The sequence below is a fragment of the Pseudochaenichthys georgianus genome, chromosome 9 (genome assembly GCF_902827115.2).
Source record: "Pseudochaenichthys georgianus chromosome 9, fPseGeo1.2, whole genome shotgun sequence".
Classification (NCBI taxonomy): domain Eukaryota; kingdom Metazoa; phylum Chordata; class Actinopteri; order Perciformes; family Channichthyidae; genus Pseudochaenichthys; species Pseudochaenichthys georgianus.
Window position 1 is genome coordinate 25,545,747 of NC_047511.1, and position 16,695 is coordinate 25,562,441.

Consider the following 16,695-nt stretch of genomic DNA (forward strand, 5'->3'; position numbering starts at 1 on the left):
TTTAATGACACTCAAAGGCTTCTGGGATCCAGAATATATGTGTGTGTGTGCGTGCGTGTGTGTGTGTGTGTGTGTGTGTGTGTGTGTGTGTGTGTGTGTGTGCGTGCGTGTGTGTGTGCGTGCGTGCGTGCGTGTGTGCGTGCGTGTGTGTGTTCGTTCTTCTTGACCACTTCAGTGAAAAGCTTTTTGAAGCTACTTTTGCTCTATATGACTTCCAACTTCCATCTACCCTAAAAGCTGTGTGTGGTTTTGTGTGTGTGTGTGTGTGTGTGTGTGTGTGTGTGTGTGTGTGTGTGTGTGTGTGTGTGTGTGTGTGTGTGTGTGTGTGTCTTTCAATGGTATTTTAGAGCAGCTACTGTATGCAATGAAATAGCTTGTCAGCATCGTCAATCCTGACTGTTGATCTCTTTACACCCCCCTTTCTTTAACTGTATACTCCCATATTAATCGTACATTTACATAAATACACACACACATGCATGCATGCGGACTGTAGGGAGTCCCTGGACAAGATGAGACAGGCAGTTAGTTTAAAATGACCCCGAAAAGTGCTACTGAGTGATGAATGAGACAAATACACGCTACACTCTCTCCCTGTTACTTTTTTTCTGTCTTGCTCCCTCCCATTAACACACACAAATGGAGCCATCTCCTCTCTCTCCTCCCCTCCCATCTCTACAAATTAATCTTCCCATCTCCAGCACTTGCACCACTGATAACGTTCTCTAAGATTTTCACTAGATATCAAAAGGGAAAACAGCTTTTCTTTCCTCTCCATTAGCACAGATTTGAGAAACTTTGGATAAAATAAAAAAAACATTGGAGCTAAAATATCCTGATTTGTATTATTTATTTGTATTGTGTAAAAGTGTTTTGGGATTGGATTAAATTGGATGTGACAGAACTACAGCATCGCAATGCATCAGTCAGACAAAACACTGTTCCATCTGTCATGTACACTTTTACAGACAGTGGATTTTACTATCAGTCAGTTTATACAATAATATCCTGTCATACTACGGCATGACTTTTACAAGTTAAACTCTGGGGTAATATATAGTGAAAGCAGTACCAGTTACCATTGCAATAAACCATGTGTACATACAGCTGTGTATACGTTCTGTGGAAGTAGTCTTCAGAGTTATAGCTTTATACATGAGCTTTGTCACAAAACAAAAAAGGAAAAGACCCCACTTTTTTTTAAAACAGACACACAAGTGGACTGGAAAGTTTCATTGACAGGTGACGCTGGATCGCCAGCTTGTTGACTGAAAGTCTTTGTGAGTGAAGGGTTGAATCAAACAGCAGTTGTGTGCCACACTAATCCTTTCATTCCTACACAATCTGTTTTAGCACTTTTTAAGTTACTGCATAAAAAGACAAAGCTAGTAGGATGCTTGTATTGATTGTTGTTACTCCAGTTCTGTTGTTTCTTTAAGATGTTCTGGACTCATTCTCTTTCTCCTCCGATTCTCTTACTCCTTCAATATCTCTCACTGAGGTCATGAGTTCAGCCTTGAGTGTTTTTGTGTTCTTTTGTGTCATGCATGTACAGTACGTAAGTAGATAACAGTATGACTCTGCTGCCATCTGACTGCAGTTTGGCTTTTATCCATGTATTTAATACGCAAATGCAAAGCTTTTTATACTGCACACCCTCCACAAACACCTTGAAAAGCCCACGCTAGGCTTTTGTTTGCTGACTTTTCTTCAGCATTTAATACAATGCAGCCGCATCTCCTGGTAGAGAGCCTATTATGTCATTTTAAACTGCCCGATCAACTTGTTTTATGGATTTTAAACTTTCTAACTAATAGAGAGCAGAAGGTGTCTTGTCAATGGACACCTCTCTGACTCTGTCATCACTTCCACGGGCTCGCCTCAAGGATGCGTTCTTTCGCCCCTACTTTTTATAATGTACACTGATAAATGCAGGAGCATGCAAGACAACAGCTACCTGGTTAAATTCTCTGACGATACCGCCCTCTTGTCCCTCCTTAGCGGCTCAGAATCAGGCCACGAGTGTGCTCTTACCGATTTTATTTCCTGGTGTGATGACAGTTTTCTGGATTTAAATGTCTCTTAAACCCAGGAATTGATCATTGATTTTAGACGTCACAAGGATGTTCCTCAGGAGTGCATCATACACAATGACAAGGTAGACATTGTCACATCATACAAATACTTGGGCACCATTTTCGATGACCACCTCAAATTTGATGTGAATACTGAGTGTATTGTGAAGCGGGGTCAACAGAGCACCTTCTTCACAAACTGAACTCTTTCTCTGTCAGGCCTTTCATTCTTTGTCGTTTTTACCAAGCATTCATTGAGAGCCTTATTTGTTTTTCTTTTATCTGCTGGTTCCATAGCCTCACGCTGAAAGACAGGAACAGCCTGAACAGCATTGTTAAAACCTGCTCCAAGATCATCAGCGTGAAACAGAGAGACTTAAATTCCTTCTGTAACCAACAGATTCTGCGGAAAGCAGAGAGCATTCTGAACTCTCCAGGTCGTGTTCTTTCACATGAATTTCGTCTGTTGCCATCAGGGCGTAGATATGCTCTACCTGATCAAAGGACTAATCGCTTTTCAAAATAATTTATCCCTTTTGCACTCAAACTTTTAAATTCTTGTAAGGCTTTTAACATGATTATTTATTTATTTATTATTGTGATGCTATGAACTATTTATAGTGTACATTGGAATTATCCACATCTGTGCTCCCGGGTGTATCTGTGTGTTTTCTTCTTGTATGTTCCTGCCTGTGTACATGACATAAGCTGCTGCTCATAACCAATTGCCCCTTGCAGGATTAATAAAGTTGTTGATTGATTGATTGATTAATACCTGTTGTGTTTATTTAATTATCTTTGCTTTTTAAAATGCCTGTTTTGAATGTGCTTCCACTGTATTTATTCTTAAATGTCTTTTATTCTATTTTGTAAAGCACTTTAGGTTGCCGTGTGCTGAAAGGTGCTGTATAAATAAACTTGCCTTGCCTTGCCTTGATGAAATCCTGTCTCCTGTCTACAAACCATTCAGGAAGCAGTTGAAACTCCAACAGTAGGTACATAAAAGTGGAACACAGCTAATAAGCTACAGTATGATAGCTAACTCTTGTGTCTAATGTCCTTAATTATATGATTTAATCACTATAATCCCATGGTCATAGACGAGAAATGAAAATAAATGCATCCTCAAGCTAATTTTCCTCTTCACCATGGCCATCTTTTACATATGTGCATGGCGGCCGTTGCTGCACAAATCCACCGGTTTATTTGGCAACCCATCACTTGTGAACAACACCTCAGCCCTCAGCCTCACCGCATGAAGTCTCTATCAATGGAACAAACACCACCAAAGCATGTCTGCTTGACATGTCATCTGAAACCAGCCTTCCATGAAAGATCCAAATCAGAGGCTTGATGCTTCCGACAGCACAGCAAACCCTCCATCACGACGAGCTAAGGAGTACAGCAAATGAATTGGACCCATAAAAGTGAGACATAAAGCCACATAATAAACTCCCTGTGACAGCTTGTCAAACTGCTACTTAAATATTCTATTGAAGCTACAGGATGGATTCTGTTGCATGACGTCTGCATGTGTTGCCATTAGGGATGCATATCGGTATCCGGTATTACCGAAATACCGGTTACTGGTGGCTACGGTATACCGTACCGAAATCAGATCCGGTTTCGATACTTTTTGAATTAATTTTAAAAGTGAGTCCGTGGCCCGTGATGGCGGGTGTTATAAATTAGATTGCATAATCGTTTTACTTCATATTTTATGTATTTTTCATTGTTTGTTCAATACTAGAAAGGTAAAAGTCCCACAAATGAACTGTGATGGGATTTGTTTTCTCTCACCAGTGAAGGTAAATGTTGATTTTAAAGATGAGATTTGTTTGTTTGTGCAATGCCGAAATCTCATGACCATTATTCTATTATGTATTTGTTCTCTAGTCGAATCTCAGGTTTAACATTAATTATAACGGTGCTATAACGGTCTGTTTGCATTGACAAGATGTGCTATTCACGCGGCACACCTGATGGCGGGTATTATAAAAGATATTCCATAATCGGTTTTCTTCATATTTTTTATGTATTTTTCATTGTTTGTTCAGTACTAAAAGGTCCAAGAAGTCCCACAATTGAATTTAATATTCATTTGACTATATCGTAAAGCGCTTCATATGAGTAATTGTGGGATGATACATATTCAAAGTATCACGATATGTATCGGTTGAGTATCGGTATCGTTCAGTGGTATCGGTATCGTAAAAAAGTCAACGATATGCATCCCTAGTTGCCATACAGTATGCAGAGCTCAAGTTTTACTTTCATGAAAAGACAAGTAAGGGGTTGTGGCTCACTACAGTGGACCGAGTGTCTGAGCAGCTCTTAGCTGATTCCCAGTTGGTTTGATAATGGAGAAACACACGCACACAAAGGCACACACGCATGCACACCGATCATTTCCCTTACTGATGTGATGAAGTCTGGCCGGAAACAGTCATTTCCCTGAATGTTCCCATCTCTCCTCCGGCACACTCCCTCATCCCTGATTCATTGCCAATAAATCACGGGAAGAGAGAGAGAGATAAAGCAAGAAGGAGAAAGAAGGAGAGAGAGAAAGAGAGAGAGAGAGAGAGGGACAGAGTGAGAAGCAGAGGAATAAAAACAGAAAGAGAAACAGGGCAAGTAAGAAAAAAAATGTGCACGAGAGAGGGGAGAAGGAAGTGGAGACGCTGTCGTTATAAACCGAGAGACACTGGAGATAGGAAAACAAGAGATGAAGGAAAACCAGATGTGTTCTCATCAACGCCGCTCAGGGGTAGAGTTCTCGTTGCCAAATATGACTAAGTATACTTTGAAGCGGTGAGGTATTTTGAAGAAAACAACAGCAACAACAATACCATAAAAAACATAAAGACATATTCCTTAGTTCATGGGAACAAAGTTAACAAACAGAATGAAAGGAGATGTATATTGCCCGAGAAAAACAGACAAGGGTGTTGGGTAATTTTCCATTGAAACTTTGTTAATCATGGCCACTTTATTATACTTGTGCATTCACATTTAAATCCATGCTAGCAAAACATGTTCTAAGATTAAAGCCAGTGAGTCTTCAAATTAGCACAGACTAAAATGGTAGAGTACTGTTCGCCACTTGCCAAACCCCACCAAACTGTGAAGGCTTTTTGATCGAGACCTGCTGTCCCACAGGGGCTCCAGTCACTACCTCCTCTTTTGAACCACCAACATCGCATATCAGCACACAAGGGATTTCAGTCACCATGCACTTGAGCTCCGTGTATTTCTCTGTGTTAACATTATTTCCTTAAATAGAGCTTGTACCTGTGTTATTTAAACTCTAATGTTATTTAAACTCTAACTCTACTCATAGCAGTAGAGCAATGCAACTTGAATTAGGAAAACAAATCCAGGTCCACTTTATTTCCTTTCAATTTGGATGAGTGGTATAATGTCTTCAATAAAGCCCCTGTCACACTGTCCCGAAATTGACACCAGACGGACACACGATAAAGGAAATGTTCAAATTCGGCTCTGATCGTAACAACATCGGGCCATTCGTGAGGGCATCTTAAGCCATCGTATGACCGCCAGTGGAGTTTCTCAGGCTTCAGCAGCAACTTTGTTAGCGGTGGCAACATCTTTGGCATGCCAAAAAATTGCCGAAGGACCTTGCGAAGGTTAATTTTCGTGTTGAATTTGTGTGTCCATTTTGCCCTTCGTAAGGCACTCGTGAGGGCATCTCGTCAAATCGTGTCATCTTCGTCTGATCATCCGTGCCATCGGGCATTTTTCGCCTCACGAAGACAATATGAAGGAAACAAGAAGCTGCCCGATTGTCTTAGAAAGGCAACACGACCACGTGAAGCCCTCGCAATGCCGTCGTGTAGCCATCGTATTATAGTACGATGACATCGAGATTGCATATATTGCACAACACAATCATGTAAACATATTATGTAAATAACCCAATTTGTGTTCTGTGAAACTGAAAAGGATATTACATTGTTTTTGTTACTTTCGTTGCAGTTGTATGTCTTAAATGTAATTTAGGTTAACTTCCTATTTTATATAGATGCTTTTATTTTGAAGGCGAGTTTACGCTGTTGACAGGAAGTTGTTGTTGCTTTGGAAACAACATGACGGAGATAAGTAATATCTTCTAATCTACGACGGAGAAAGTAGAGAATAAAGTGTATGTTTAAATGTTAGCACCCCCCGAAGAGGCACAAGCTCTTACGTTGAGTCTGGATACATTCTAAATCATCAGTAAAGTCTACGACCATATGTTCGTGTGTGGTTCGGGTGCCATCGTGTGGCCTTCTGTAGGCATCGTACTTGCTTTGGCTGTTACTTGGCTGTTGACCAACTTCGGGGCCATCTTCGTGAGAAATTCACAATTCCATATTCGTGTGTCCATCTGGTGTCAATTTCGAGACAGTGTGACAGGGGCTTAACAGAAAACAAGTCAATTGGCCTTTGACTTAGAACTTCTAAATAGAAGTTATGTTTTGTAAGACCTGAGGTACGACTCAATCTCCAATCAGTCAAAATACTCAAAAAGATCGTTAGCAGGTATAAAAGTGGACTGGACAGCCTGCTTTAAATACAACATTTGTCTCACACTTGACAAATAAAAAAACAAACATTAATGTTCAACTGATGACACGGTTTGAAGACCTGCTGTTCTTCTTAACCTGTTGTTGACATTTACTCAGCCACAAACATAAATCTGGTTGTAGGTGTTTCCACAGTAACCAATAGCATCGACCAGGAGGGTGCAGATTGCCATGTAGGTGCAAATGAGGTGACAGAGTGACACTGATGAGATGGAGGCTGACTCATGATCCGCCTATTCTGCTGCATCTGTGAAGCTATCATGAAAGATGTCCCTGCTCTGACATATATTCCCTTAACCATGGGCCCAACCATGTAGGCTAACTGTTTTAGCCTGAAGTTAATAATACATAGGTTGACATTGTTAGCTGTGCTTCCAAAAATAAATATACAAATAGGCATATTATTGTATATCACATGTCGATGTATCCTTGGGCAAGATACTTAATGATGAGTTGCTCCCGATGGCATGGCCAACCGTGGGTGTGTATGAAGGTTCGCTAAAAACAGTGTGGGACAGAACCATTTCTGCAGGAATCCGAAGAATCCAGGATTACACCATTCCCCAGATATGTTTATCCAGGAAGAGCTACATAAACACTCTATTTATACAGAACCTTATCACATATACACCAAAGGCACTGGGAAAATATATTGTATTTTGATGCACAAGTGTAAAATAAGACTACATAAATCTTGGCCCTTTATTACAGTAACATTAAGAACTTGAAATCAAGTAAAAATCTATTTTGAAATTTGCCGGTTATGTATATGTGTTAAGAATAATGTTTAGGAATAGCTGCATGTGTCAGGCATTAAGCCCATTCTGCAGGCTAGTTGATTCATGAAGTCTGAGAGTATTGAACCACTGTAAAGCCTTCTGAGGTTTTAGAAAAGGTTTAGGTTTATCATACCTATCGATCAACTTTGAGGAATTTTACCGTGGAGTCCAGTTGATCAATATGTTCTCCAGATCAATGAAGACTTACAAACAGCAACTTTAAAAAGAGCAGAGGAGTCTGTCGTTGCCAGAAAAGTTGGCCACGGTCTCCTGCTATTCACATCCTACCCTACAGGGTTTCCTGTCCTGAACTGCAAAGGCAGACGAAGCCTCTCATTACGGAGACCGCAGATGAAAATGAGAGCAAAATGAGGCCCATTACCACACAGGCGTGACTAATATCCCTCTACAGACATCTCCACACACACTGGACACACGCACGCGTATATAATCGCACACGTGTACAAATGCAAGCATCTAGATGCATGTGAATCAATAACGTATCACAGAAACAAAGACGACAGGAAGTTGTTAATAAACGTTGGCTCTATAAACCAGATCTCAAGGCTGCTCTGTGGGGGGAGTCTGATCCACTTTGTGCACCTATAGGTTTACGAGTGTGTGCGTATATTCCCTAATCATCCATGATGTCATTAGCGCTAAATGCAACCGTGGCGCAGCCCAATACTTGACAACTAAATGTCCTACCTTCATTATTCCTCCATCGCCTTTTTTTACTCTCTAACCGCTATTATCTATATGGCCAATCCAGTAATATTTCATCTCTTGTGTGCTTCTCTCATCTTCTCAAATATCCACTCTGCTCTTCATATTCTTAAATGCCCCAGCAGATGCATTACCTTACTGGAAATCATAATAATCAACCTCTAACTAACCACTAGTCTCGCTCTTGCCCCGAACATCAGCTCCTAAAATCCTTTCTTACCAAGTTCTGTTCTCTGTGTTGCTCTACTTCTCTACTTCTTCATCTTCTCTTTCCATTCGTCATTCCATCACCTATTTTACTCAAATCCTCTACTAACTAATTTCCCTTTGTATGTTTCCATCTAACTGCTACATTTTGTGATTTACATGTAAAGCCATATTTCCTTTCCAATTTGAATAACACTAAAAGATAACCACAATGGATACATAATGCCCAGCGGTAGCATAAAGTGCTGTTTTTCATATCTAATTCTCATTTCTCTATGCTCCAGTTGTATCTTCGTTACGATTAATCCCAACTTTTTCTTCCTTGTCTACTTTCCAGTCTCATGTTTTTTAAGTCTTAACCCCCCTCCATTCTTCTTTCCTCTTTTTCCGATCGGGTCTGCAGTGTGATTTATAGCCTTGTAACAGGCTGGTATACGTGGGTAAGAGAAAGGGAGGAGAGGTAGATGAAAAGCGAGTAGAAATTGGGCTGTTTGAAGTACATGAAGGAGTAATATAAAATACACCTGGTCCATCCATGGGGCACTCTCTGTACACCGCAACAAAGGGAAGGGAGGGAGACGTAGAGGAGGAGAGAGGAGAGGGCCGGGCCGCAGGGGGAGAGAGGTGCATGGAAAGGGGGGAGGGTTCACTTCGTGTTTCCTTTCAGGATGGCTTTTATGGCGTAACTTCAAACGCTGACCTCCCACATCCCCGCCCCCTACATCCCCCCCTCTCCCTCGCTCCATCCGTCCGTCCGTCCGTCCATTCATCCCTCCCTCGTCTTTCTCGCTTTTGTGTATGACCAAGTGGACAGTAATTGGCTATTCTTTCATGAGGCTGATTTCAGCACTCTCTGCCCCCAAGAGGAAGAGGCCCTTTCGCTGCCCCTTAGAAGTAAGTGTATTTGTGAGCATGTGTGTACGTTACCAATATGCCAGACGGTAGGTATCAGGTGGTTAAAGGGGCTGCAATGGCTGCCAACTCTACAGGCATTTCATTCACTCTGCACCCCAAATTACAACACAGGAATTGGGAGGTAATACGATCCAGAAGAAAATCATATTCCAACACAAGGTTTTGGTGAAATATCTTTTGGATTTTAGGCAAAGCTCGAAATAACTTTGGTAATGAATAAAACTTAAATTACATATTTGCGATATAAAGTGTTGAACGGACATTAATAGGCCCAAAAAGTAAATGGATATGTACAATATTCTTGGTAATGAATAACTGTTTGAATTAATGTTTTACTTTTCCTTACAAAGTTGTATTCAAAGACACCCAGGGGCACTCACTTAGTCACGCCGTAAAATGCACTGCACACAAAAAATGTGTTTCCTACAGTCTACAAAATCTGAGCATATTAAGAGTGATATATAAAAGCTGCTCTTCTCTCACTAATGACTTCTGGCCCTCTGTGGCTTATAGATTATAGATCTATAGATGTGTGCGTTCATTAATGATGCAGGCGTGTGTGCAAGAGTGTGTGTCAATTAGTGGGTGGGGGGGATTAGCCATCTCTAGAGAGAACTAATTAACACTACACACACGGGCAAACCCATCCTTTTGGGATATTTTTCATGGAAATCATTTTATTTGGAAGGAAACAGCGTGCACTTAAAGGAAGTATGGAAAGAGAATAAGGGATACAGTTCAAGACCAGATTCAAAACCACAATGTTGAGGCCAAACGGTCCCCACCCCCTCCAGACAAACATAAACACCATCCCACATATTGGCCATGACCACACACACAGAAAAAGCAGAGGGTATGTGATGTATACAAGCTCTTAAAAGATTAAATATGTATTCGACACAACATAAACACAGACTTAAAAGAACAGGCTAGCCTGTCCTCGCAGACACAACACATAAACAGAATTGGGAGATGATTATGTTTTAACAATAGTGCTGTAGTGCTTAAAAAATCCCAGCTAATTTATAATAAGCCAAAACCCAGATGGGGAGCTAAAGTTTTTCAAAAAAGAAGGGAACGAGCAAAGCTGAGGAAAGGTTGATAGAGGTATTAAAGTAGAGTGCCTCCTACCTCTTTGTAGTTCACCTTGGGCTCTATTCTCTTCCGCTTTCTGCCCTTCCCCTGATGGCGCTGACTGAGGAGAATCCATTTTACAACCTGCGGAAGGAGTACGGGTGTGAGTGGGGGGGGGGTGAGGTAAGGTAGTCAAGGCAGGAAAAAGAAGACAAGGTAGTTAGAGACAACAAAGTGATTTTGATCGAGAGGGGATGAGGCATTGTGAAGACGAAATGGAAAAAAGGGGACATGAGAGAAGTAATCAGAAAGGTGTAATGATGACACAGAAGGAGAAAAAGGGAGAGAGGGGAGAAAGGAGAGGGTGTAAGAGAGTGAATGTTATATCCAATAGCAGAAAGTAAATATAAAACAGACTTAATGCACACTTTCCATCTCTCATGTGGAAAGGCTACATTAATATACATATATCTACTCTCACTGGCAGGCAAGCCTTGACGCTCTGTCACACACACAAATGAACAACAGTCTAAAGGGTCCGTCTCTCCCTCTCTCACACACGCGCACTTTTATTCCAACCTTTCAGCACTCAATTGTGCTCCATATATAACCACACAAACGGCCGGCTGTGACAAAAGAGTAATAGGGAAAGTATGTAACTGTGACGGAGCCTGGAGCGGAGCAACTCCCTACACCATAGATCTCCATTAAACAGACAATCAAGGCCAAACTCTATCTCCTCTCCCCCGCTTCACTTTGTATCTCAGAGTAACACAGTTTGAACTGTTGAAAAAGTGAGGTTTTACAAGCACACAAAGTGTACAAGTCATTTCTAAGATGCAAAAGCATTCAATCATTCTTTGCATTTTAAGTCATTTAGAATACCTTTGACAAATATACTCTTCAGGTCTGATTTGATTGCACTTTAAACACACACATGAATGTGTAAATTGGATAATAAAGGCAAAACAATTAAGAAAACTACGAAAGCTCTATGGGAAATATGATAGGCAGCACAGAATGACACGCAACAGATGTACAGCGCTGTGTGCCGCACTTCACTCAGAGACAGAGAGAGGGAGAGATGGAAACAGGGAGAAAATGAAAAGGGAGAGGTAGATGAAGCGCAACAGAGGTAAAGATAAGAGATGGTATCTCATTGTGAAACAGAGCGTATAAATGAGACAGGAGAGGAAAAACAGGAAGAATATTTGAGTGAAGGAAAAGGTGAGAGTCAGAATACAATCATATCAAGCAATCAAAGCTGCTATACTTAAAATCTGAGAGCTGACCCCGAGTCTGTCTGCCACTCCCCGAAGACCAGAAGAAGAAACTGGGAAATAGAGAAGGGGAGAGAGTCCTTACCTCTGCTTTGACTTCTTCCACTAGCCTTGCCTGTGACCACACGGCGCTTCTTTCGTACAGCCACTGAACGGAGAGAAGAAGGGAAAGCTGTGAGCCGGGGGCAAGTGATCGGAACGGAGTGGAATGCTTTGCAGAAGCACAGTGAGAGAGAGAGAGAGAGAGAGAGAGAGAGAGAGAGACCAAGCAAAGCAGGAAGGGGAGGGAGAGGTGGGAGTCGAGGGAGGAGGTGGGAGTGCGTTCACTTGTTCCTCTGGCGGAAACTCGCCAATTGACTTCAGAGGATGAGAGAAAGGGGAAGGAGAAAAGAAAAAAAGAGGCGAAGGAGGAAGGAAAACATCATGTCAATAACAGCAGGACGGACAGTTACCTCCTCCATGCAAACACACACCTACGCACAGAGCAGCGACACAGCACAAACACACAGCACTTACTCTCTAACCTTCAGCTGCTCGACTGATGCTGATGACAGTGAGGGGTTGTGTGTGTGAGAGCATGGTTATGCTAGTGCGTGTGTGTGGTGGGAAAATAAGAAGAAAGACGGGTAGTGCAGGAAAGCAACGTGTTATTAATGTCACATACACACGAGAGAGATGCAGCATGATATTCATACTATCTAGGATACACACACATACGCCCCCGCACACACATTCAGCTGTTAATGCTGTTACCATAGCCACACACAAAGTTCAATACAATAGCTGCATGCCTAAGTACTCTTCTGTGTGTATTATATACAAGTACTCCGGCAGAAATAGCATGATGGGGTGTGTGTGGAAGCCAAGGAGATGGGGAGAGAGAGCAGACACAGAGGTACAGAGAGGGAGGTGTTCGAGTGGGCTATATGGAGTAGTGAGTGTTGAAGCATCAAATTGGCATTGTGTAACAGGATACCTACCACATGGCTCTTTTGCTGCCTACAGTATCCCCACTACCATTCCCTGAATAGAAAGGCTTTTGTCCACCTCAAAATCTCTCTTCATCCTGCCCCCGTCTGTGTAGTGTCTCCATTGAATCAATATCAGGTTGCAAGTTCAGAAGTTACACCTCTAATTCATAAACACACACGAAAGGCATGCCCTTGATCTTCCTGATTTTGCAATCCCAAATACAATGACAAAACAACACCAGAGTCTTTTTGTACCATACCTTACTTTGCTGAGGATAGACAAACAATTCTTACAATAAAGTTTTTTTAAAAATGTAATATATAAGCCAAAACTTTCACGAAAATAAAAGAGTAGCATATTTTGATTTTAATCAAACAATCAAATCGAAACTAAGACAAATAATTTGGCGACAGAAGAGCCGGATGGGGTTAGGGTTACCCTAACCCAATAAGGAAAGTTCAAACTCTCGTACTTGGCACTCTTTCCTTTGTTAAATTAGCCAATTTAGATTTATTTTAAAGCTGCACAGGCTTGTAGGGCCAAGTACATCCATCAAAGTTCTGCCTGGAAGAACTGTAAACATTTAATGCCAGGTAAAGCAGTTTTAATAACTATGTTATATCTGTTTGTAATAATTGGTTAAAACACAAGGTTTTAGTCATGAGCCATGCAGACAAACATGAAATGTTAAATTGAGCTGTGAAGGTAACAGGCCGAAAGCTTTAGTAAACATTCTTAAACGAGGTTTCTCAGCCTAGATCCATCACCCCAAAGAGTGCGCTTACTCATCCAAACTCTGAGGTCTCAAATAGGCCAGCCCTGGCTTCTCTTACTCCAGGAACGTCAAATGTCATTGTTTATTATTAGGCCAAACCATTTCCTGCCTTTCTCCAATTCAAGCACATTGTCGAGGGATGAATAGAAAGCAGAGGGAGAGAGAGACTTTAAAAATGTGTTTGTGTCTAGTGTACATAATACACAAGCACTCACATCTGTAAAAGGTTTCGATCGATCTGGCTGATCTTATTAGCTGGTGACTGGCACATCAAACACACAAAAAGCCTCTGCAAGACCACTCTAGTCGTCACCCAATCAGGTGTGAGAAAAAAGCAGTCCCTCCATGCCTTCCTCCCACCCTCAGGCCCCTGAAAGGCTCCATTTACATCATCACATAATCTGCAAGGTGAAGGTTCCCAGACAGTGACAAGAGTGCACATACACACAATGCACATACACATAGTGGTCATTAAGATCAGTTACCATGGAGATGAGAGAATTGAAGAAGCTGATAAAGTGGATTTATTCAGGGAGTGTGTGTTTGTTTGTTTGTTTGTTTGTTTGTTTGTTTGTTTGTAGCCTTTATTTAACCAGGTGAAAATCCCAATGAGAACAACGATCTCTTTTTCAAGGGAGACCTGCAGCACATTGGTTACACATAAAAACAACAGAAAACAAAAAGGACATCAATACAACATAATTACAGAGGTATAAATTAGCAACCTATTCACAATGACAGATATCAACATTTCATCTATTTGAGCTTTAAAATGATGCAAGGGAACCAAAATGCTCAGTTTCAATTTGTTTTGCATAGTGTTCCAAGCTAGAGGAGCAGCACACATAAAAGCTTTAGTACCTAAAACAGTCCTAGCACTTGGCACATGTAATGAAAACACATCCTCGGATCTCAGGCAATAGCTACTTGCCACTCTCTGTGAGATCAAAGAGCATATATAAGTCGGCAGTTTACCCAACATGGCTTTATAGATAAACGTGTACCAGTGACTGAGCCTCCGTACAGTTAGTGAAGGCAGACCTGCCCTGGCATACAGGGAACAGTGATGAGTAAGTGCTTTACAGTTAGTAACAAATCTCAGAGCACTGTGATACGCGGCATCTAACTTTTCGAGGCAATTGGCAGGTGCATTCATATGCATCAAATCACCATAGTCCAGCACAGGTAAAAAGGTCACAGTGACTAGCCTTTTCCTGGCCTCAAGCGAGAAACAGGACTTGTTTCTGAAAAAGAAACCTAGTCTAACCCTCAGCTTTTTAAGCAGGTTATTGACATGAAGTTTAAAAGTGAGACAATCATCAAGCCAGATACCAAGGTATTTGTAACAGGCAACAACTTCTAGTACTTGTTATAAATACCTAGGTGTGTGTGTGTGTGTGTGTGTGTGTGTGTGTGTGTGTGTGTGTGTGTGTGTGTGTGTGTGTGTGTGTGTGTGTGTGTGTGTGTGTGTGTGTGTGTGTGTGTGTGTGTGTGTGTGTGCGTGCGTGCGTGCGTGCGTGCGTGCGTGCGTGCGTGCGTGCGTGCGTGCGTGCGTGCGTGCGTGCGTGTGTGTGTGTGTGTGTGTGTGTCAATAAAAGGGCAGAGGAAGAGCCTCACCTTGTCAAGATACACTGACAGTAAGGGGTAATAATGATTCAACAACACAATGAAACGTAAGATTAGCTCTTTAAATAAACATAGCAGCTAGTGATGCCATACAGTGGAATTCAGTTCATCATCAAGATGTCACCAGATCTTTTTTGAAAGTTGAAAAATAAATATACTATACTCAATGTCTAGCAGTTTCATAATGCCTACTGGCTAAAAGTCACGAGTCATTTAAGCCACAGTATTTATAGTATACCGAAAGCCATAACATGAGACATAATTGCCATTAGAATAGTGTCATTACGCCGCCATTTAAAGCTGGTAAATAGTGTGAAAAAAGTAATGCAGCTTCTTTTGTCTAGCAAAGGCTAAGAGCACACTCCCCAAAACAAGGAAAGTTCCCCCAGTATGGAACCACACTTAACCCCCGTGGGCTGGATCCGAACACAGCATCTTAACTTTATTAAAGTCTAGTTGATGCATGATCTCAAAACCATATCAATCTGTTATTAAAGATGATAATGCTCAGGTATCAGCAGTCATATGACTCATGCAGCAGCTGATCCAGTAATGAGTGACCCGGCCAACAGTAAAAATAAACATATTTATAACTAGTTTAGGTAGTTTGAGAGGTAATTAAAATAGCTAAGGGTGATGATCTGACTTGAAGTGTGTGTTTTGCTGCAGCGGGAGGAGCTGCAGGTGAGCAGAGCTGCGTGTCTCCGTCCTGTCAGATTAGACTTCACTCGCGTTTAGGTCCATATCGAGAGAAAGATAAATAATCTGAATTCAGTGTGCAGTTTACTTTGACGCGGGGGTGAATGATTCCACAAACAACAAACAACATAATTATTACATTCAAACAAACTACTTGTAGTAGATAACGTACATTATTCAGAAGTTTACATCAACTTTGAATAATAACACGGGAGAAACGGATCCTCTCCCTCCCTCTCTCTCTCCTGACAGCACGTCAGTTTCTCATGCAGCTCGCTAAACAGAGGGCGGGGCTTCAGGTGATCCTGCAGAGCTGCGTGTCTCGGTCAGACTCAGCAGCTGATCTGATCTCTCTCTCGCTCCGGTTACACTTCACTTGCGTTTATGTCCATATCGATCAGATCCAGCTCTCCTGATCGGCCTTTATAGAGAGCACCGATCAAACTATTAAGAGTGAATATCGGCCGATAATGACCGGCGGCCGATCGATCGGAGCCTCCCTAATTATTACCAGACATTTTGACCGTCAGGTTTTGAATTTACCGGTTTTTTATAAATTTTACCAGCTAAAAACCGGTAATTACCGGCTAACGGAAACCCTGGCGTACACACGGAGCCGTTGGACTCCCCAGAGCGTTGCGTATGCCGTTCTATCCACCTTGGGACCCGTTATCGTTACCGTAGTCGTTTAGTGCCGTATTCTGTCGTCCTCGTGTGGCCAGATGGTCTATATGACACAAAACGGTAACGGAAACGACCGTTATCGTCCTCGTGTGGCCGGGGCCTAAGACTATTGTGCTGCCCTTTAAGGAGTGACACTTATACGGTATTTGTTTATCCTGAGTGCATACCAACACCAAATCAAACCCCAAGAGTTTCTTTGTGGGCTGCCTTGGTCAGAACATGGGATTCAACAAGCCATTCAGATTTAATTTCCCTACATTTTATTTTTGTTTTCACCTACAACTTGTGAACAACCTT

At 41.7% G+C, this 16,695-nt stretch overlaps 1 protein-coding gene across 6 annotated transcripts in view; it reads right to left on the reverse strand.

The window, feature by feature from the left end:
- Positions 1–16,695, reverse strand: part of aopep (aminopeptidase O (putative)) — a 74,450-nt gene that overhangs the window by 25,614 nt on the left and 32,141 nt on the right. For 5 of the 6 annotated variants that reach the window (XM_034090347.1, XM_034090350.1, XM_034090348.1 and 2 more), the window contains 2 exons: positions 11,728–11,790; positions 10,420–10,506 (listed from right to left, as the gene is read on the reverse strand). In XM_034090347.1, coding sequence (XP_033946238.1) covers positions 10,420–10,506; positions 11,728–11,790 — 150 coding nt within the window. The remainder of the gene's footprint in view (positions 1–10,419; positions 10,507–11,727; positions 11,791–16,695) is intronic. The other variant, XM_034090349.1, reaches the window with a different exon arrangement.